We start from the raw sequence: 22,866 nt of genomic DNA on the forward strand, positions 1-22,866 counted from the left end.
CCAGGAAAGAATGAATGAAATAAAGGAACATGGAAACTATCCCTGCAGTTGGTCTGGTTTATTTTCATCATTGGCAAATAGGTAAAGGGGGAGGGGAAATAAGAGGCTGGGGGTCAGTGGTGGGAGGGAGGGAGAGGAGGGGTTTCCCACCAGGTGCAGAAGTCATGTGACAGAGGGCACATGACTTCTTGTTGTTATTTATCTGGCAATGAGTGATTTTAAGCGATCTTTTAATGCATTTACGATAATTTACGCCTTATGCAATATTTTCCACCGTGCATGATATTAGCACGCAATATTACGCACGTAGCAGTTACTTTCGGAAAACTACTGTTCTGAAAATTCCCATTTCCCTGAAAACTGGAGGCTGCGTCACACTAGGGCGATCACATACTTGAAAAAATCCCACTGCAAACTCCATCTTGTCACCACAGCCAATCACCAGCTGCAATTTTGTTTAGTAACGCCTGTAGCTGTAGAGAAAAGTCGAAAAGTCGTGGAGCAGGGAGGGCAATGAGGGCAAATCAGTGGGCAAGATATACAGGTTGTAAGAGAGCAGCTCTAGGAGTGTGAGTTAGTTCAGGATTATTTAGAAAGAGCAGTTGTGGCTCCAACCAGGAGAGCTCAGTGGGAGTAGTTCACCCAAGGCTCTGCTGCCTTAAGGTCCCCATACACAGGCCGATTGTAGCTACCGATATTGGTCCCTTTGGCCGATTTGGCTGCTTATCCGGCCCGTGTAGGGGCAGAAACGAGGGGCCTGCCTGACCGATATCTGGCTTGAAATTGGCCAGATATCGATCGGGCAGGTTAAAAGATTCAGTCGATGTGGTCACCAAACCGACTGGCTATTCTTCTGGATTCTCCTCCTGTGCTCTTCACTCCATTCCCTCACTGGTCTCCCTGCTCCTCACTCCATTCCCTCACTGGTCTCCCTGCTCCTCACTACATTCCCTCACTGGTCTCCCTGCTCCTCACTACACTCCCTCACTGGTCTTCCTGCTCCTCACTCCATACCCTCACTGGTCTCCCTGCTCCTCACTCCATTCCCTCACTGGTCTCCCTGCCCCTCACTCCATTCCCTCACTGGTCTCCCTGCCCCTCACTACATTCCCTCACTGGTCTTCCTGCTCCTCACTCCATTCCCTCACTGGTCTCGCCGCCCCTCACTACATTCCCTCACTGGTCTCCCCGCCCCTCACTCCATTCCTTCACTGGTCTCCCTGCCCCTCACTCCATTCCCTCACTGGTCTCCCTGCTCCTCACTCCACTCCCTCACTGGTCTCCCTGCCCCTCACTCCATTCCCTCACTGGTCTCCCTGCCCCTCACTCCATTCCCTCACTGGTCTCCCTGCCCCTCACTCCATTCCCTCACTGGTCTCCCTGCCCCTCACTACATTCCCTCACTGGTCTCCCTGCCCCTCACTCCATTCCCTCACTGGTCTCCCTGCCCCTCACTCCATTCCCTCACTGGTCTTCCTGCCCCTCACTCCATTCCCTCACTGGTCTCCCTGCCCCTCACTACATTCCCTCACTGGTCTCCCTGCCCCTCACTACATTCCCTCACTGGTCTCCCTGCTCCTCACTCCATTCCCTCACTGGTCTCCCTGCCCCTCACTACATTCCCTCACTGGTCTCCCTGCTCCTCACTACATTCCCTCACTGGTCTCCCTGCTCCTCACTACATTCCCTCACTGGTCTCCCTGCTCCTCACTACATTCCCTCACTGGTCTCCCTACATGTTCCTGGTCATCTCCTCCGCTCCTCTCAGAGCCTCCGTCTCTTTACACCATCCACACCCACTGCGCTCTCTCGTCTTAACCCTTTCTATCTCGCTGCTCCTTCCCTCTGGAACTCTATCCCTGAATCCCTCCGTAGGGAAAACTCACCCACTCTCTTTAAGATAAAACTCAGCTGTTACCTTCTGGAGCACTAAAACATTATTTTACCCAGTCCTGCGCTTAAGGGCAAATGCCCATACCTGATGCCTCTTACCTTCCAGTTTGTGCCTGTATGTTACCCAACCACTCAGATTGTAAGCTCTACGGGGCAGGGACCTCCTTCCTACTGTGTCTCATACCCCATGGCACTTACTCCCTGTGTATTTATATTTATTTATTGTATTTATTATATCACTTGTCCTCCCTGTGTGTAATTGTGTATATTGTAAGACTGTACAGCGCTGCGTACCCTTGTGGCGCTTTATAAATAAAGTTATACATACATACATACATTCACTCTGATTCTGTACTGCACTGACTGACCGTTGCTGACCCCGGCTGACCACTCTCTACACATCAAAAGGTTTCTACAAATTCAAGATTTTTCATGATTTTTTTTAAGAACATTAACAGGAATCTGTATAATAAATACATCAGTAAACATCACAAAAGAATAGAAATTCAACCATTTACATTTATTTGCCAAGTTTGAAAAGTTACTACAGAATACATGTTAAACTTGGCATATCAGCGTAAAGTGACAGTCAGTTGATATGTAAGAGAGACAAACATAGTATAAACATGTACAAATGAGTAAAACAGTGAGTAATGAAATCCAGACACAATTACACAATATATGTTGTAGTTCTACAACCTCTGTGCGGCCTATTATCAGCGAATGGTATTTAAGTCCCATCATTTATGGCGATTGTGGCAGTTTGTGGTCTCCCCCGAGGGTTCGGTGCAGAATAAACATCCCACGGGGATCATTAGCGTTGGATTGAGCATTGTTTGTTATGTGAGCAGTCATAGGGGCGGAGTCACTAAAGGCCGAGTGTTATTTATAGCATGCGTTAAAAATATTATCACTATTTGGAGAATTAAAGATCGATTCACAAAAAAGACATCTGTCTGAATAAAGAAGCGATTTTATTCTCGTCATTTATCTGGTGATGATATTTTTAAGCGATATTTTAAAGCACATGATATATTTATGTGTTATTTCATAGCACGCAATATTAGCACACGCTATTACGCATGTAAACATGACTTCCTCCATTTTGTCCATTTACGCTGTGAGTCTCAAGATGGAGGACATGGAAAGTCGCACAATCACCGCCTGGAACGCTTCTAAATAACCCCTGGGCAAGCGAGGGAGAGGAGGGGATTTAATGTGGATAAGCGTAAGGTGGGATGTAAAAATCTGCCCCCACTTATACCCTTAATGGGACTGCACTGGGCAAATCCCTAATGGAGAAGGAGCTTGGAGTCCTTGTAGATAATAAACTTGGCTGTAGCAAGCAATGCCAGGCAGCAGCTGCAAGGGCAAACAGGGTATTGAGCTGTATTAAAAGGGGTATAGATTCACGGGAGGAGGGGGTTATTCTTCCCCTTTACAGAGCGCTGGTAAGGCCCCATCTAGAATATGCTGTTCAGTTTTGGTCTCCAGTGCTCAAACGGGACATTATTGAGTTAGAGAGGGTCCAGAGAAGGGCAACTAAGCTGGTAAAGGGTATGGGCCGTCCCATCACATACTAAACATTAAGCTGAAGGTGAAGCACCCATTTAAAGAACTGCTCATGCAAATACAGAGACATCAGCTCCAACCGTGGCACGCTGCTCATACCAACCTTAAAGCCCATTCCTTCTATAATTATATGAGTACAATTCATTGGCACAATATAGTTTCTCACACAATATGTCCCCTTTAACAAGTAGGAGCTGCCACACTGCTTGCTCTGTACAGTAACATGTCCCATGTAGAAGTTACTGAGTCTGCACTGTCCCAAAGGCAAAAGCATTAAGTAACTGAAATATATTGTAACCCTGTCTGTAACCTGGCAGCTACCCAGCATGCACTGCTCTCAGCCACTCACTCACTGTCAGTTCTATTCAGTAACAAGTAGAAAGCAGTAAAACTCTGCAGGCAGATCCACTGAGCTCTGTAATCCCATTTCCCTTTATTCTGGTGCCCACATGCGGCTGCTCCTGCACTGCCAGCTCTCCTGATCTGCATCTGCCCACCAGCAATATGGCCGCCTCTCTGGGGCAGGGACAACTCTGAGAGGGAAGCCATTGTTTGATTGGTCTGAAACCGAACCAGCTCATTGGCTAAAGGGCGGAGCTGCCTTCCCAGGGGGAGGGGTGAGAGATCTTTGTGCTTCTCTCTAGTTTCAGACCGGATAGAGGGAAAGGCTGAACCCTTCCTGTAACTGCCTTATTCTGTGTCCCTGGGCTGCTGGGTAAGTGATTTTCCCTCTCCTCCTCCTCCTCCTCCTCCCTGCACTGTCTGTGGGACTGGGGGTTAATCCCGCTGCAGGGGCTGATAGAGAGGGGCGGCTGTGGGACTGGGGGTTAATCCCGCTGCAGGGGCTGATAGAGAGGGGCGGCTGTGGGACTGGGGGTTAATCCCGCTGCAGGGGCCGATAGAGAGGGGCGGCTGTGGGACTGGGGGTTAATCCCGCTGCAGGGGCCGATAGAGAGGGGCGGCTGTGGGACTGGGGGTTAATCCCGCTGCAGGGGCTGATAGAGAGGGGCGGCTGTGGGACTGGGGGTTAATCCCGCTGCAGGGGCTGATAGAGAGGGGCGGCTGTGGGACTGGGGGTTAATCCCGCTGCAGGGGCTGATAGAGAGGGGCGGCTGTGGGACTGGGGGTTAATCCCGCTGCAGGGGCTGATAGAGAGGGGCAGTTTACTGATTGGATAAACCCCTCCCTGTACAACATGTATTTATTGCACTAATATCAGAGGGGGGGCCCAAGCGCAGCCCCACAGGCAGCTTTATATGGTGGGTTTCTGTTCCTTGCTGTCAGGTTCTCCAGAGATGGAACCAAGGAGGTTAGAGGGGAAATGGGAGAATGAAGAGCCGGACACTGAGGAGCCTCTGCCCACAATAAAGAGGGAAATGGATCCCGTTCCTGGGGCCGGTGAGTAACGTTTCTGTAGGACACAGACCATCTGGTTACACAGAGCTCAGCTTTGCTGGGGGGACAGGAAGGGTTAAACCCCAGCAGGAGGTTCTGCCCTACAGACATAATTCCCAGTATAATTCCTTACTCCCAGCTTTACATGACAGTGCCCATTACTTACTGGCAGGTTCCCCAGAGCCACAACCAGAAATGTTACAGATAAAGAAAGAAGAACCGGACCCTGAGGACCATCAGAACCCAATGGAAAGCTCAGCAGCGCCACTTACTGATGGGGGTAAGTAGCCAGTATTGAGTTAGTGTTAAAGGATAACTAAGCCTTTTTTTAAAAAAAAATCCCATACAACTGACTCTGTACAGCCCCAGTATAACTTACCTTTCTCCCTGTATGCAGTTTTATTCTGTTTCTCTATTACAGGCAGCTGAACTGAAGCTCTTTTACTGACTTCCTTGTCTAGGTTTCTGAGCCCTCCTTCTTTCTCTTTTAGACTATGGAGACCTCTAAGAGGTGCCTACTGGGCATGCTCACTGCCTCTGCTCCATATAAAATTAATCAGACAAGCGCAGTAGGCAGCTCTTAGAGGTTATCATTTATCGTTTGTACTTTTATCCCTTTGACAAGACCGACTGTACTAGTTATGGCCCCACCCACTAACCCAGTCCCATTCCCCCATTCAGATAAGCGGCCTCTGTCCTGGGATAATATCCCGGCCCTGTGATACATATCTCACTCACACTCACACCTACAGGGGGGTAACACTGACTTGGGGCCCCCACAGGCCTCAGTATGACAATAGCAGTGACTCCCATCAGCCCCTGTACTCCCCTCTCTATTGTATTGTCTCTCATTGGCTTTAGGATATCAGGGGGAGGAGCCTCATTTCCGTCCTGGCATTTTCACTCATTAAGATGAAGCACTTCCTCACTCCCAGCTTTACGCGGCCCTGTCTCTCCCTTACTCCCAGCTTTACGCGGCCCTGTCTCTCCCTTACTCCCAGCTTTACGCGGCCCTGTCTCTCCCTTACTCCCAGCTTTACGCGGCCCTGTCTCTCCCTTACTCCTAGCTTTACACGGCCCTGTCTCTCCCTTACTCCCAGCTTTACACGGCCCTGTCTCTCCCTTACTCCCAGCTTTACACGGCCCTGTCTCTCCCTTACTCCCAGCTTTACACGGCCCTGTCTCTCCCTTACTCCCAGCTTTACACGGCCCTGTCTCTCCCTTACTCCCAGCTTTACGCGGCCCTGTCTCTCCCTTACTCCCAGCTTTACACGGCCCTGTCTCTCCCTTACTCCCAGCTTTACACGGCCCTGTCTCTCCCTTACTCCCAGCTTTACACGGCCCTGTCTCCCCCTTACTCCCAGCTTTACACGGCCCTGTCTCTCCCTTACTCCCAGCTTTACGCGGCCGTGTCTCTCCCTTACTCCCAGCTTTACATGGCCCTGTCTCTCCCTTACTCCCAGCTTTACATGGCCCTGTCTCTCCCTTACTCCCAGCTTTACATGGCCCTGTCTCTCCCTTACTGGCAGCTTTACACGGCCCTGTCTCTCCCTTACTCCCAGCTTTACATGGCCCTGTCTCTCCCTTACTGGCAGCTTTACACGGCCCTGTCTCTCCCTTACTCCCAGCTTTACGCGGCCGTGTCTCTCCCTTACTCCCAGCTTTACACGGCCCTGTCTCTCCCTTACTCCCAGCTTTACACAGCCCTGTCTCTCCCTTACTCCCAGCTTTACGCGGCCCTGTCTCTCCCTTACTCCCAGCTTTACACGGCCCTGTCTCTCCCTTACTCCCAGCTTTACACGGCCCTGTCTCTCCCTTACTGGCAGATTTCCCAAAGGAGGAAGAGGAAATATTACAGATAAGAATAAAAGAAGAACCAGACGCTCAACTGAACCCAGTGGAAAGCCCAGCAGTGCCACTTACTGAGGGGGGTGAGATATTAGAGGGGAAATGGGAGAATGAAGAGCCGGACACTGAGGAGCCTCTGCCCACAATAAAGAGGGAAATGGATCCCGTTCCTGGGGCCGGTGAGTAACGTTTCTGTAGGACACAGACCATCTGGTTACACAGAGCTCAGCTTTGCTGGGGGGACAGGAAGGGTTAAACCCCAGCAGGAGGTTCTGCCCTACAGACATAATTCCCAGTATAATTCCTTACTCCCAGCTTTACATGACAGTGCCCATTACTTACTGGCAGGTTCCCCAGAGCCACAACCAGAAATATTACAGATAAAGAAAGAAGAACCGGACCCTGAGGACCATCAGAACCCAAATGAAAGCTCAGCAGCTCTGCTTTCTGGTTTGGGTAAGTAAAGAAGCTAAATTAGAAAATGAATAGGCCATTGTAGCAAGAAGTTAAATAAAACCAAAATTATTTTTTAAACAAAATGAAGCAATAAGGGGAGGGGCAGTATCTGAGGGAGGTCAGTTGGTTCTGCGATTCTTCAATTAATTTTCCAGGATTCCTTGAAGTCTGCCATGGTGCCGAGAAATTGGTAAATTGCTTGTGTGATACCATATTTGAAAGGGGATCCCACTCTCAGCCTGAAAACTACAGGCCTGTTAGTCTGACATCCTGACATCAGTGGTAGGAAAGCATTTGGAGGGGATAATAAGGGTCAGACACCTAAATACATTGCAAATCACAATACTATAAGTTTGGGCAGGCATGTTTTTATGCATAATAGATCTTGCCAGACTAATTTCATTGCCTTCGATGAGGAGGTGAGCGCAAACCTAGACTCTAGGATGGCAGTGGATGTGATCTACTTTGACTTTTTCAAACCATATAATACTGTACCACAGACAAGATTACTGGTTAAATTAAGAAATATTGACCTGTAACATAATATTTGTACTTGGATAACAAACTGACTGAAGGAATAGATTACTTTGAGTCAGGTAAATGGAGTTTTTTTAATTGGACCAGTGTTGTTAGTGGAGCACCGCAGGGATTTGTTCTGTACCCTTTTGACTTTTAATTTGTTTACGGCTTCTACTCTCAGCTTTACACGGCCCTGTCTCTCCCTTACTCCCAGCTTTACACGGCCCTGTCTCTCCCTTACTCCCAGCTTTACGCGGCCCTGTCTCTCCCTTACTCCCAGCTTTACGCGGCCCTGTCTCTCCCTTACTCCCAGCTTTACGCGGCCCTGTCTCTCCCTTACTCCCAGCTTTACACGGCCCTGTCTCTCCCTTACTCCCAGCTTTACACGGCCCTGTCTCTCCCTTACTCCCAGCTTTACACCGGCCCTGTCTCTCCCTTACTCCCAGCTTTACACGGCCCTGTCTCTCCCTTACTCCCAGCTTTACGCGGCCCTGTCTCTCCCTTACTCCAGCTTTACGCGGCCCTGTCTCTCCTACTCCCAGCTTTACGCGGCCCTGTCTCTCCCTTACTCCCAGCTTTACGCGGCCCTGTCTCTCCCTTACTCCCAGCTTTAACGCGGCCCTGTCTCTCCCTTACTCCCAGCTTTACGCGGCCCTGTCTCTCCCCTTACTCCCAGCTTACGCGGCCCTGGTCTCTCCCTTACTCCCAGCTTTACGCGGCCCTGTCTCTCCCTTAACTCCAGCTTTACGCGGGCCCTGTCTCTCCTTACTCCCAGCTTTACGCGGCCCTGTCTCTCCCTTACTCCCAGCTTTTACGCGGCCTGTCTCTCCCTTAACCCGCTTTACCGGCCCTGTCTCTTCCTTACTCCCAGCTTTACACGGGCCCTGTCTCTCCCTTACTCCCAGCTTTACACGGCCCTGTCTCTCCTTACTCCCAGCTTTACACGGCCCCTGGTCTCTCCCTTACTCCCAGCTTTACACGGCCCTGTCTCTCCTTACTCCCAGCTTTACACGGCCCTGTCTCTCCTTACTCCCAGCTTTACACGGCCCTGTCTCTCCCTTACTCCAGCTTTACACGGCCCTGTCTCTCCCTTACTCCCAGCTTTACACGGCCCTGTCTCTCCTTACTCCCAGCTTTTACACGGCCTGTCTCTTCCTTACTCCCAGCTTACACGGCCCTGTCTCTTCCTTACTCCCAGCTTTACACGGCCCTGTCTCTCCCTTACTCCAGCTTTACAGCGGCCCTGTCTCTCCCTTACTCCCAGCTTTACCGGCCCTGTCTCCCTTACTCCCAGCTTTACGCGGCCCTGTCTCTCCCTTACTCCCAGCTTTACGCGGCCCTGTCTCTCCCTTACTCCCAGCTTTACACGGCCCTGTCTCTCCCTTACTCCCAGCTTTACACGGCCCTGTCTTGTTTTTATTCCTCAGAGTCACAGCCAGAAATATTACAGGAAAAAAAAGAAGAACCGGACCCTGAGGACCATCAGACCCCAATGGAAAGCTCAGCAGCGCCACTTACTGATGGGGGTAAGACAATCTATGGCAGAGCTGCCCATCAGATTTCTAGATCCCGGCTGGGCAGCTGGAGGGCACAGCTCACATGTTTCCCACTGGGAGTTATTTTCCCCCCTAACTTGCTGAGTGGCCATAGACTTATTTGAGTGGCACCACACAAGCCTAATGATTTAATCATCCCACCCACACTGTACATATGGGTCAGTCTCCCAGTAAGTGAAAAAAACCAAAGACCAACTGAAACTGAGTAACAACACACACTGGGATCTGAGCTTTTCCCTAGAAATAAGAGAGACAAGAAGTGATCCCTAGTGAGGATCCCAGCGGCACTATTGTGCCCATAGCAGCCAGCGCCAAGCGTTTATGATGATGTTTCAGTGCTGCCAGTTTTTTCTAGGTGGCAACCAGGTATCGCGGTGCCTTCACCCAGGGAAGTTAAACTGCAGTTCCTCCAGGGCCCCCTAACTGCTGATTGGCTGGCATGCTACAGGCCCAGGGGCTGAGAAAGCAGCCAGTATGAAGTCAGAAGGAAATGGGAGATTTTTATTCCACATTAAAATTAGGGATTGTTTAGTATCATTGTCTGTATGATGAAGGGGTTTTTCAAAACTACATGATTTGTACCTTATTGTTTGATATAACAGTTCCTTACAGATAATATCTATTCCCCCTCAGCTCTCTCCTGTTTGTTGTTATTAGGGGGGTACATGAAGGCGGAACCCAATTTAGACTCTGCTGAACTGCCCAAACCAGAGACTGACTCGGAGTCCGGCACAAGAGATGGCGATTGCTTAACAAGCTCTGATGGATCAGGTTTTATCTGCTATAAGTGTGGGGAAACCTTCACTGTGAATAGCCATCTTCTCGCCCACCTCTGTGGGAAACAACTGAAAAGCTACTCCGGAGAGAAACTATACAGCTGTACAGAGTGTGGGCAAAGATTTTCTTTGTTACCGAGTTTGGTTACACACATAAGAATCCACGCAGGGGAGAAACCATTCACCTGTACAGAATGTTGGAAAACTTTTAAAAGTAAGGACCACCTTCGCATGCACCAGAAACTTCACATAGAGCAGCTCCCAGTCACCTGTACGGAATGTGGGAAAAGCTTTACTTCAAAGAGTAATCTCAAAACTCACCAAATGATTCACATGGACCCAGTCACCTGTACGGAATGTGGGATAAGGTTTACTTCACTCAGAAACCTCAGAAATCACCAAGCGATTCACATGAGAAAGGAGCCAATCACCTGTACGGAATGTGGGAAAAGCTTTACTTCAATATACAGCCTTCGTGTACATCACAGAATTCACACAGGGGAGAAACCATTCTCCTGTACAAAATGTAGGAAATGTTTTTCTCTTAGGAGCAGTCTCCAGAAACATGAAATGGCTCACAAAAACAATCCCTATGTATGTAGTGAGTGTGATAGAATGTTTCGTGATATGGAAAAGCTTCGTTGGCACCAGGCCGTTCATACGTGTTCCATATGTGAAGTAAGTGGGAAATGTTTTCCTGAGAAGAGCTCTCTTAAAAATCATCAGAGAATTCACACAGGGGAGAAACCATTCAGCTGCACAGAATGTGGGAAAACATTTACAGAAAAGGCAAAACTTGTAGTTCACCAAAGAATTCACACCGGAGAGAAACCCTTCTTCTGCACAGAATGTGGGGAAAGTTTTATTGAAAAGAGAATCCTTCAAATCCATCAAAGATGTCACACCGGTGAGAAACCATTCACCTGTACAAAATGTGGGAAAGGTTTTAATGAAAAGCGCACTCTTCGCAAACATGAAATAATTCACACGAGGAAGAGACCATTCACTTGTAAAGAATGTGGGAAAAGTTTTTCTGCAAAATCCATATTTTACGTACACAAAAAGTATCATGCTAAAAAGAAACCATTCACCTGTACCGAATGTGGGAAAAGTTTGAATGAAAAGAGCAGTCTATGCAAACATGAAATAAATCACACGAGGAAGAGACCATTCACTTGTAACGAATGTGGGAAAAGTTTTTCTACAAAATTCACATTTTACATACACAAAAGACTTCATTGTAAAATGAAACCATTCAAATGTACAGAATGTGGGAAATGTTTTACTACAAAAGGAAACCTTAAACTGCACCAGAAAGTTCACACTGAAGAGAAACCATTCACCTGTAGAGGAGATGGAAAACATTTGGCAGAAATTGGCAGCGTTTGCAAACACGGAAGAATTCACACCAGGGTGAGACCATTCACCTGTACAGATTGTGGGAAAAGTTTTAATGAAATGAGATACCTTCAACGACATAAAAAAATTCATACCGGGGAGAAACCACATACCTGTACAGAATGTGGGAAATGTTTCACTGATAAGAGATACCTTCAAGAACATATAAGAATTCACACCGGGGAGAAACCATATACGTGTACAGAATGTGGGAAATGTTTTACTACAAAGACCGGCCTTAATAGTCACCAAAGAGTTCACACCGGGGAGAACCCATATACCTGTGGGAAAGGTTTTACACTAAAGACCGGCCTTAAACACCACCAACAAGTTCACACCGGAGAGAAACCATTTACCTGTACTGAATGTGGGAAATGTTTTACTACAAAGACTGGCCTTAAACACCACCAACAAGTTCATACCGGAGAGAAACCATTTACCTGTACTGAATGTGGGAAATGTTTTACACAAAAGACCAGCCTTAATCAGCACCAAAAACTTCACACTGGGGAGAAACCATTCACCTGTACTAAATGTGGGAAATGTTTTACTAGAAAATCTCACCTTAATCGCCACCTTAAGTGTCACCGTTCACCTGTACAGAATGACGGTTAAGATTTTCTTTTAAAACCACCCTTTACAAACACCCAGTAGATGTTTGGGAGAAACCTGGGGGTGTGGGATATTAAAAGCACTAGAACATCACTGGGCTGTATAATACTAATAACATACACTTCTGGCTATAAAATGGTTTCAGTTATGTTGGGCAAGTGTGACCCCCAACTCTGCACAGTCAGGAGAAATATTTAGCCCATAGATACCGGGAGGCAGCTGCTGCCAGAGCCGTGTTTCTCAGGCTTATAGCCTATTCTGGTGCTGCCCAATTGTTTCAGGTTAGTGAGCTGATCATATAATATATCTCAGTGCCAAACAGAGTCACACCAAGGGGATTGTGTACTTGGTAAGCGGGACGGGGGTTATAATCCCTTGGGGTGTCACAGGAGCAACAGTTTAAATTATTTGTTGATATAAAGTGCAGGGGAACCATGAGGAAGAGGAGGAGATGCTCAGGGGGAGGAGTCACTGTGCAATTGCGGATACACAGCAGGGGCTTCTGGGTACAGGCAGAGAAGCACAAATATTATACTGGGATTCACACAGTTACTACTGGGGCAAAATGGGAATTGCTGGGGGCAAATGAGCCAGAGATGTGACCCAAATGGCAGCGGTTCCTGATATCCCTAATGGGCTGAGGGGAATGGGACAGTTGGAACGTCATTCCTCAAGTGTCTTCAGTTTCCCTAATAAACATAAAACTCTAACCATTAACTCCAGGAAAGAATGAATGAAATAAAGGACCATGGAAACTATCCCTGCAGTTGGTCTGGTTTAGTTTCATCATTGGCAAATAGGTAAAGGGGGAGGGGAAATAAGAGGCTGGGGGTCAGTGGTGGGAGGGAGGGAGAGGAGGGGTTTCCCACCAGGTGCAGAAGTCATGTGACAGGGGGCAATAGTATAGGGGGGGGCAAAGGTCTGGGCTGTTAGTCCCAATGTTCTGCAACTGATTGTATGGCCGTACCGTATGTAGAGCAGCAATACAGGGAGGTATCAGTTGGGGAACCCCAGGGGGAGGGAAGTTAGATTGAGGGAGGGGGCTGACACTCAAGGATTGAGCCCCATGGGGAGGTATCAGGGGACCCCAGGGGGAGGGAAGTTGGTACCTAATATTATGTGGGAGATATGAAGCTTGAAATTGGAAGGTTTGAGGCAATGTTTTATAATTTTCATAATTTTTTTATAGAAAATGCTAAATTCAGTAAAGCATTGCCATTTGGTACTTAGGAGTTGGAAGACATAGTTACCCATTTTGGATTCGGCAGAATGTGTAGTTTTCAAAAATGTATGGTTTCCTGGGGTTAAACCTAATGTTCCAGGATTTTTGGCTTTGGAATGTAAAGTTTGCCGTATTCTGCTGTAATGCTTTGAAAATTTAGTAATTTACTGCTGGGAGATTTTGATCTATTGAAGTCAGAAATCTCAATAAAACTATACATATCAGGTATCGGCACATTCGGGAGACATGAGGCTTTCCAAATCAGTTAGATTTTTGTCCATAAAATAAAACATAAATAAATCATAATATAATATAAAACATAATATAAATCCCTGTATCATGAAAAATATAATGTTTTCTTTTTTTTGTCTTGTTTTTGAATCTCTGCTAAATCCGGAATGTTTGTGTGGCTTTGTACTTTGACAAACTTGTCTTTGAACTCACAGCCGGAGCGCAGCGCCAAAGGCCCACGGTCCAGGAGAGGCGAGAGCCCCGGGATATCCGTGGGGCAGGTATGTCTGACCCCGTTCAGTCTCCAGGTAAATATTATTTGCCTAGTTGTTTTACAAAACTGCCAATTTATGTATTCTTATATCTATGCACTATTTATAATTTTTATTGTTTCCCCCACCAGAGGTGCAGGCCAATAGAGCCAATAGAGCCCGCACTGTGGTTGGGGAAAAAAATACCCCCGGCAGCACTGAGCTACCCTCCTGGTGTGGGCGGCTATGTTGCTGGGCACGCATGTGCATAGTAAGGTAACTCCTCACTCACTTACTATGCACCTGGGGTAAGAGCGGTGAATGTAAATCAGCCTCCAACATATCACACACACACATGCACTTAATGAGTAGCGGCACACACACACATAATGAGTAGCGAGTAGCGGCACACACACACACATGCACTTAATGAGTAGCGGCACACACACACATAATGAGTAGCGAGTAGCGGCACACACACACACACACATAATGAGTAGCGAGTAGCGGCACACACACACACACATAATGAGTAGCGGCACACACACACACACATAATGAGTAGCGAGTAGCGGCACACACACAATGAGTAGCGAGTAGCGGCACACACACACACACAATGAGTAGCGAGTAGCAGCACACACACACACATAATGAGTAGCGAGTAGCGGCACACACACATAATGAGTAGCGAGTAGCGGCACACACACACACATGCACATAATGAGTAGCGAGTAGCGGCACACACACACATAATGAGTAGCAAGTAGTGGCACACACACAATGAGTAGCGAGTAGCGGCACACACACACATAATGAGTAGCGAGTAGCGGCACACACACATAATGAGTAGCGGCACACACACACACACACATGCACATAATGAGTAGCGGCACACACACACATGCACATAATGAGTAGCGAGTAGCGGCACACACACACATGCACATAATGAGTAGCGACTAGCGGCACACACACACATGCACATAATGAGTAGCGAGTAGCGGCACACACACACATGCACATAATGAGTAGCGAGTAGCGGCACACACACACATGCACATAATGAGTAGCGAGTAGCGGCACACACACACATGCACATAATGAGTAGCGAGTAGCGGCACACACACACACATGCACATAATGAGTAGCGAGTAGCGGCACACACACATAATGAGTAGCGAGTAGCGGCACACACACACATAATGAGTAGCGAGTAGCGACACACACACATAATAGCGAGTAGCCGACACACACACATAATGAGTAGCGAGTAGCGGCACACACACACATAATGAGTAGCGAGTAGCGGCACACACACATAATGGTAGCGCACACACACACACACACTGCACATAATGAGTAGCGGCACACACACACATGCACATAATGAGTAGCGACACACACACACATGCACATAATGAGTAGCGAGTAGCGGCACACACACACATGCACATAATGAGTAGCGAGTAGCAGCACACACACACACATGCACATAATGAGTAGCGAGTAGCGGCACACACACATAATGAGTAGCGAGTAGCGGCACACACACACACATAATGAGTAGCGAGTAGCGGCACACACACACATAATGAGTAGCGAGTAGCGGCACACACACATAATGAGTAGCGAGTAGCGGCACACACACATAATGAGTAGCGAGTAGCGGCACACACCACACATAATGAGTAGCGAGTAGCGCACACACACACATATGAGTAGCGAGTAGCGGCACACCACATAATGAGTAGCGAGTAGCGGCACACACACACACATAATGAGTAGCGAGTAGCGGCACACACACATAATGAGTTAGCGAGTAGCGGCACACACACACATAATGAGTAGCGAGTAGCGGCACCACACACACATAATGAGTAGCGAGTAGCGGCACACACACACACACACATAATGAGTAGCGAGTAGCGGCACACACACACATAATGAGTAGCGAGTAGCGGCACACACACACATAATGAGTAGCGAGTAGCGGCACACACACACACACACATAATGAGTAGCGAGTAGCGGCACACACACACATAATGAGTAGCGAGTAGCGGCACACACACACACAATGAACAGAATGTGGGCAATTTTTGTTTCTGACGTTTTTATAAATCTGCTATATTATTATATCTGCGATACTATTTGAAATGCTCTTCGCTAAACAAACTTTTTTAAAAATTCAAATACTTTATTTATTTATTTTTACTCTTCTCCCAGACGTTGCTGCCGCCGGGGGGAGTGGCCGGGGCCGAGGACTGGAAGATCCATCTGGGGAGGGTGCAGAGGAGGTTGGATGGGGGGCCGAGGGCTTGCTCGTCGCTCTTCAGCCGGTTCTTGCTGCTCAGCGCAGGCTCTTTCGTTCTGAAAGGCGGCAGTTTGCCCGTTTGGCCGCCCATTACGCTGAACTGAGGAAGGAGGTGGCTGCGCTGAGGGCTGAACTACAGATGCTGCACCAGGAGCGGCTGGATTTTGGGAGACAGCAGCACCAAGAACAGTTGGCAAGTGATGATTGGATCAGAAATGCTGTGCTGGCAGCCCTGGGGCATACACTGCATGTACCTACCTCTGCTGAAGGGTCACTGCCTGTTCCCTCATTTGCACCTCAACCACCACTCCCAAGTCCTGAGCCCGGGGCAAGGGGCCGAGGCAGAGGCCGCAGGAGAGGGTCCGACCCTGTATGTGGGGCTGCTAAAAAGCGCAAGTAGGTGTCCGATCTGAGCGTTTCACCTTGCAGCCTATTGAAGCCACTCAGCACCAAATTGCTCTCTGGCTGTGACCTTTCTGATGCCCTTCAGGACTTACACTATCCGCTACATCAGGGATCCCCAACCAGTGCCTCGGGGCACCATCTTGCTCCCCAACCCTTTGGATGTTGCTCCCAGAGGCCTCAGAGCAGGGAGTTATTTTTGAATATCTGGCTTTTGGGCAAGTTTTGGTTGAATAAAAACAAGCTGTACTGCCAAACAGAGCCCCTTGTAGGCTGCCAGTCCCCATAGGGGTGGCCAAATAGCCAATAAAGGAGAAGGAAAGGCTAGTAAAGAGTTAATCCCAAGCTGCAGGCATACCTTCAGTTCTCTCAATAGTGCCCTTAAGTCTCCCCATATACCTCCAGTTCAGATGATCAGAAGCAAAACAGGAAAAAAAAACGCTGAGCTGGGTAGAAAGATTCCCATAATGCATCGCTCTTTTCCAGGACTTGGAGACTCACTATTGAAGGTGGTGCATGCGCACAAGCAGGCGCGCCCCCCCTAGCGTCTGGTTATGAGATGCTATTGGCTATTAGAAGCAGCAGCTGGGGCCATTACAGGACGCAGCCGGCAGGTGCTGGGGGGGGAGAGGAGCGGGGACGAGAGGAGGCAGGGAGGGGAGAGGAGCGGTGAGGAATGGTGACAGCTGACAGGTGCTGGGGCAGAGATGCGAGCGGGGAGAGGAGCGGGGACGAGAGGGTGCAGGGAGGGGAGAGGAGCGGGGATGAGAGGACGCAGGGAGGGGAGAGGAGCGGTGACAGCTGGCAGGTGCTGGGGGGGGAGAGGTAAGCGGGGAGAGGAGCGGGGATGAGAGGACGCAGGGAGGGGAGGGGAGCGGTGACAGCTGGCAGGTGCTGGGGGGGGAGAGGTAAGCGGGGATGAGAGGACGCAGGGAGGGGAGAGGAGCGGTGAGGAACGGTGACAGCTGACAGGTGCTGGGGGGGAGAGGGAAGCGGGGAGAGGAGCGGGGATGAGAGGACGCAGGGAGGGGAGGGGAGAGGAGCGGTGAGGAACGGTGACAGCTGACAGGTGCTGGGGCAGAGATGCGAGCGGGGAGAGGAGCGGGGACGAGAGGGTGCAGGGAGGGGAGGGGAGAGGTGAGCAAGGGTGAGGAACGTGTCGGCTGACAGGTGCTGGGGCAGAGATGCGAGCAGGGAGAGGAGCAGGGATGAGAGGATGCGGGGAGGGGAGCGGTGACAGCTGGCAGGTGCTGGGGGGGAGATGCAAGCGGGGAGAGGAGCGGGGATGAGAGGACGCAGGGAGGGGAGGGGAGAGGAGCGGTGAGGAACGGTGACAGCTGGCAGGTGCTGGGCGGAGATGCGAGCGGGGATGAGAGGACGCAGGGAGGGGAGAGGAACGGTGACAGCTGGCAGGTGCTGGGGCAGAGAGGCAAGCGGGGAGGCTAGTGGAGCGCCATCTTATCAGTGTTTAAAACATGGCGGCGCAGACAATGAGAAATACTGTGTACTTCGGGAGGACCGTACTGGGCAAAGAAGCATTTTTAGAAGAAATGATTTCAGCGTTCAGGTAGGGGCAGGGGCCCTCTATTACATACTAAAAAATGAGTAAAACCCTTTCCTTCTCCTATAACAGCTCTTATTTGGCACCCCAGGTACATGTTTTATACTTGTGTTGCTCCCCAACTCTTCTTACATATGAATGTTGCTCACAGGTAAAAACAGGCCCGGATTTGTGGAGAGGCCACGAAGGCCGCCCCCGCCGCAAGAAAATCTTTAAATTTGGCCTCTCCCCACTGCTCCGTATGGGAGTTTAAAGTAGCGTTTGCGCACTCGCGGCTGCGGGGGGGGGGCGTTGGGTTATCGCGCATGGGTGGGGGGGGGGGGGCGACCAACACCTTGCTGGATGTTTAAAGTATTGATTTGATATCTTTTTAAGATTTTTTCATTAAAAAGACAAAGTCTAAACGGTTGTTTTTTTTCTTTATTTTGGTTGAACGTGGACATTTTCTAGATCAATTGAGTTGTAAAAGGCAAGAAGGTGTAAAGGGAAAGTGATTGCGCCAGTCAGTAAGGGGCCATTGATTGGAGGGAACACAGCCAATGGGATTTCACACAGCTGGGAAAGAGTCACATCTCAGCAGCAAATAGTCTTCTACCACTGTGAGCCAAATGAGGGAAAATTCCCAAAACAAATTATTTAATTAAAAAAAAATAGTGTTTTTATTTAAATGAAAATAAAAGGCTGTTCAAGGATAAATAGTCTCTTACCCAGTACAGGTATGGGAGCTGTAATCCAGAATGCTCAGGACCTGGGGTTTTCCAGATAAGGGGCTTTCCGTAATTTCGATCTCCATACTTTAATTCTGCTAAAAAAATCATGTAAACATTAGTTAAACCCAATAGGGCTGTTCTGCCCCAATAAGGGGTAATTATATCTTAGTTGGGATCAAGTACAGGTACTGTTTTATTATTACAGAGAAAAGGGAATCATTTAACCATTAAATAAACCCAATAGGGCTGTTCTGCCCCCAATAAGGGGTAATTATATCTTAGTTGGGATCAAGTACAGGTACTGTTTTATTATTACAGAGAAAAGGGAATCATTTAACCATTAAATAAACCCAATAGGGCTGTTCTGCCCCAATAAGGGGTAATTATATCTTAGTTGGGATCAAGTACAGGTACTGTTTTATTATTACAGAGAAAAGGGAATCATTTAACCATGAAATAAACCCAATAGGGCTGTTCTGCCCCAATAAGGGGTAATTATATCTTAGTTGGGATCAAGTACAGGTACTGTTTTATTATTACAGAGAAAAGGGAATCATTTAACCATTAAATAAACCCAATAGGACTGTTCTGCCCCCAATAAGGGGTAATTATATCTTAGTTGGGATCAAGTACAGGTACTGTTTTTTTATTACAGAGAAAAGGGAATCATTTAACCATTAAATAAACCCAATAGGGCTGTTCTGCCCCAATAAGGGGTAATTATATCTTAGTTGGGATCAAGTACAGGTACTGTTTTATTATTACAGAGAAAAGGGAATCATTTAACCATGAAATAAACCCAATAGGGCTGTTCTGCCCCAATAAGGGGTAATTATATCTTAGTTGGGATCAAGTACAGGTACTGTTTTATTATTACAGAGAAAAGGGAATCATTTAACCATTAAATAAACCCAATAGGACTGTTCTGCCCCCAATAAGGGGTAATTATATCTTAGTTGGGATCAAGTACAGGTACTGTTTTTTTATTACAGAGAAAAGGGAATGGAGTGGAAGCACATTCAGCACTTAATTAAAAAGTCAGAGATACACAAACGTGAGATTCCAAGGCAACAAGGCTGCCTCCCATTCACCAAAATCCCACCTATTACACATGCTCAGGTGTGGGGAGTTAATTGGTCCATTAATTAGAAAGAGACAAGTTCAAATAAATGCTTTCCAAAACTGCCACTCCCAAGATGCCTAGTCATGTTGTCAATTCAAGCTTAAAATATTCATTCAATGAATTCCAACACAAACAAGGGTAAGTAAACTGGCACATCATACGGCAATGCCGGGGAAGCATCCACTATGTGGTGATTGATTGATCAATCCTAGCCTTCCTTCTGTACAGGACAGAGTCAGGTTAGGATCCATCAATCAATCGTCGCATAGTGGATTCTGCCCGGCATCGCCGTATCACCTTTTTTCAAATGACCGGAAGCCAAGTTTTAACAGGTATTTTGTAATAAAGCATTCAAAATAATAAATGGTTTGCAGGATAGGGCAATTAAAAAATTTTTAGTGTTACTTTTTTTGATATAAACAAATGGTTAAAAGGTACTTACCCACCAGCCAGCCCCGCAGCATTTCTCCTTGAGTGAAGCGCTTGTAGAGGGCCGACTGACGCAGGATATGGGCATCGTGTACATTTCTAGGAAAACCAAATCTCCAGCGCCAGATTTCTAATCTGGGCGCCCTGAGTCCACCCCCACTCTGCGCCCCTGTGATGCACAAACACCCCCTACGAACGTGCATGCACAAACGTTAAAGGAGACATATCCTATAAAAATTATGAATGTACCAGGGAATTATACTCCTCTAGATATAGAAGGGTTGTGCTTAAAGTTGTGTTACTGACTGATTTATTGAGAAATTCCACAAAAACCCCACTAGCCCCGCCCATCTGTTCCACTTCCTGCTGGCTGAATTCTCTGGATGAGCTGGGGAGCCGGCGGCCCTCCGTACCCTGCACTGTAGGATAGGAACCAATCAGCAGCTAGGCTGACCTGATAGGGAACTGAAGCCTGTCTGTGCTTGTGTGACTGCAGGGCTGTGATTGGCTCTCCCCCTCCTACTGTGCTTCTGGCAGGGACCGTTAGGACACGCCCACCCCTCATGTGAAACCCAGACAGGGACCTGAGAGGATCTATAGGGAGCTCCAATAAAGGGGCCATTGTTACAGATAGGGTTAATGTTTAGCCCAAAGGGAAACCAGCACCGGATATTATTCATAATTGCCTACAAAATTACCTTTTTTCCCATTTATCCAATATGTCTCCTTTAAAACTCCCATACAGAGCAGTGGGGAGAGGTCTCCATTGCTCTGTATGGGAGCAATATTACGCTGGAACCCCTAAGTTTGTGCCACCCCAGACTCGGGCCTTTTTGGCCTCACCACAAATCTGGGCTGCAGAGCTCACACTCATGATCCATAGGTGGGAATCGCACACCACCTGGTGAAGCCGGGGTGGTGCAAGCGGAATATGAGTACAATCAATGGCTCCCAGGCAATTTGGAAAATGGCCAATGAGGTAAAAGTCCCTCTCTACCCTTATCTGCCTCAGTAAGGGAAGGGAAATGAGCCGGCAGAAGCACCCCAAGCACTAGTGTCAGTATCCGGCTGAAGGTGGGCCGGCTCATACGGACGAGGCCCACGGAGACCTGTCTGCATATCCCGGGCTGGGCCTGAGACCAATAGGATCCGGGTCCTGGCTAACAAGATCATAGACCTGGAGAATGGCGGCACGGCCCAGGCACTACATCCGCACCACCTCGTCATCAGACAGATCGTCAAGGGAAGGGACAGCCCTCCAGAATCAATATGGCTGTCTGATCCTCGCACAGGGCCAAGGAACTGGGCAAAAAATGCAAAAAATGAAGGCGTGCATGCAGTAGGGGAAAATGGAAATCATTCTCCATATTGCACAAACTGAACTGACTTCTGGGGATGGGTTTTATACCTTTAACCAGCATGCTTTGCAGTTTTTAACTCTTTCCTGTATCTGTATCTGAAAAGCTAAGGACAGGCTGTAAATGACTATTTTTTCCCCTTCATCTTAAACTCTGTGTAAGACAGAAATCACTCACAAACTACTCAACTTCCCTTTGAAAGGTTTGTAGAAAACAAATCCCTCTTTGGTTTAACTTCCCCTTGAAAGTTGTGTAGCAAAAGGCCAGGCTGACAATGATTATTCCCCTTTTTTACTATTTTCCTGTTTAACTCGAACATGTCTGGCTTTTGAAGCCTTCCATAGGACTCAATGGCACTCGACAGATCAAACTTGGTGAATTTCTAGTCCCAATAAAAGTGTAACCAAAAGCGTTAACGAATGGCGAAATGCTCATGTTATTTGCAAAAAATACGATTTTTTTGAGGGAATTTACTGAAAACCACGAAAAACTTTTTTTTTTGCTTTATGCCGAAAATTGATTTGTACATCCCAAAATGTTCTATAATTTAGTGAAAATCCGAATTTATCTCAAAATTGTTTAGTAAATGTGCCCCCCTATGTGTTGGGGGAGGGGCCCAGCACCAACATGTGACTGTCTGGCTGCAAGGGAATATAACCTTATGGGGGGGTTACGCCTCATCTGCCGGCGCTGAAGTATCTAGAGACCCTGGGGGCTGGTACCCATACAGGGATGTGCCATGAAGGGAAGGGATATATGTTACACAGTTAGATCATAGTGGGGGCAGAGTAAATAACCTTGCTATAGTTCCAGGGGTACCCAGGGCACAAATAAGCACTCACCCCAAATCCCCCCCTAACTGGCCTTCAGGCTGGGCCCCCTTAGCCCATAACAAGGTTACAGATATATAGAAACATTGGGGTAACAGTCACCCCGCTATAGTTCCAGGGGTACCCAGGGCACAAATAAGCACTCACCCCAAATCCCCCCCTAACTGGCCTTCAGGCTGGGCCCCCTTAGCCCATAACAAGGTTACAGATATATAGAAACATTGGGGTAACAGTCACCCCGCTATAGTTCCAGGGGTACCCAGGGCACAAATAAGCACTCACCCCAAATCCCCTCCTAACTGGCCTTCAGGCTGGGCCCCCTTAGCCCATAACAAGGTTACAGATATATAGAAACATTGGGGTAACAGTCACCCCGCTATAGTTCCAGGGGTACCCAGGGCACAAAT

At 48.1% G+C, this 22,866-nt stretch overlaps 3 protein-coding genes and 1 long non-coding RNA gene across 5 annotated transcripts in view; 3 read left to right on the forward strand and 1 right to left on the reverse strand.

Moving 5' to 3' along the window:
* The window catches only part of LOC101733242 (oocyte zinc finger protein XlCOF6-like), a 255,372-nt gene that overhangs the window by 74,428 nt on the left and 158,078 nt on the right, over positions 1-22,866 (forward strand). The gene's annotated exons all lie outside the window — the stretch shown is intronic.
* On the forward strand, positions 3,679-12,783 carry LOC116411611 (oocyte zinc finger protein XlCOF6-like). Of its 2 annotated transcripts, none has more exons than XM_031904222.1 (2): positions 3,679-4,180; positions 9,897-12,783. In XM_031904222.1, the coding sequence occupies exon 2, from the start codon at positions 9,905-9,907 to the stop codon at positions 12,026-12,028; it is 2,124 nt and encodes a 707-aa protein (XP_031760082.1). In that variant the 5' UTR covers positions 3,679-4,180; positions 9,897-9,904; the 3' UTR covers positions 12,029-12,783. The 2 variants fall into 2 exon arrangements, with proteins under 2 accessions (XP_031760082.1, XP_031760081.1); XM_031904221.1 differs by lacking the exon at positions 3,679-4,180 and adding an exon at positions 5,106-5,140.
* LOC101732837 (oocyte zinc finger protein XlCOF6) overlaps positions 4,848-22,866 on the forward strand; it is a 148,509-nt gene continuing 130,490 nt past the window's right edge. Inside the window, exons 1-2 of the mRNA XM_031904331.1 lie at positions 4,848-4,863; positions 7,057-7,079. The gene's annotated coding sequence lies outside the window, so the exon portion shown is untranslated. The remainder of the gene's footprint in view (positions 4,864-7,056; positions 7,080-22,866) is intronic.
* On the reverse strand, positions 18,412-18,814 carry LOC116411643. Its single transcript, XR_004223248.1, has 2 exons — positions 18,717-18,814; positions 18,412-18,606 (listed from the first exon to the last, which is right to left on the reverse strand). It is a non-coding gene; the product is annotated as an uncharacterized LOC116411643 (long non-coding RNA).

Source organism: Xenopus tropicalis, chromosome 6, assembly GCF_000004195.4.
Source record: "Xenopus tropicalis strain Nigerian chromosome 6, UCB_Xtro_10.0, whole genome shotgun sequence".
NCBI classification, from domain to species: Eukaryota; Metazoa; Chordata; class Amphibia; order Anura; family Pipidae; genus Xenopus; species Xenopus tropicalis.

What these genes read in the sequence shown, in the direction of transcription:
- LOC116411611 (XM_031904221.1), top strand. Translation starts at nt 5,107, where the DNA reads ATGGAAAGCTCAGCAGCGCCACTTACTGATGGGG. An exon ending in AGCGCCACTTACTGATGGGG is followed by an intron (nt 5,141 to 9,896) that starts GTAAGTAGCCAG and finishes TGTTGTTATTAG; the next exon opens with GGGGGTACATGAAGGCGGAA.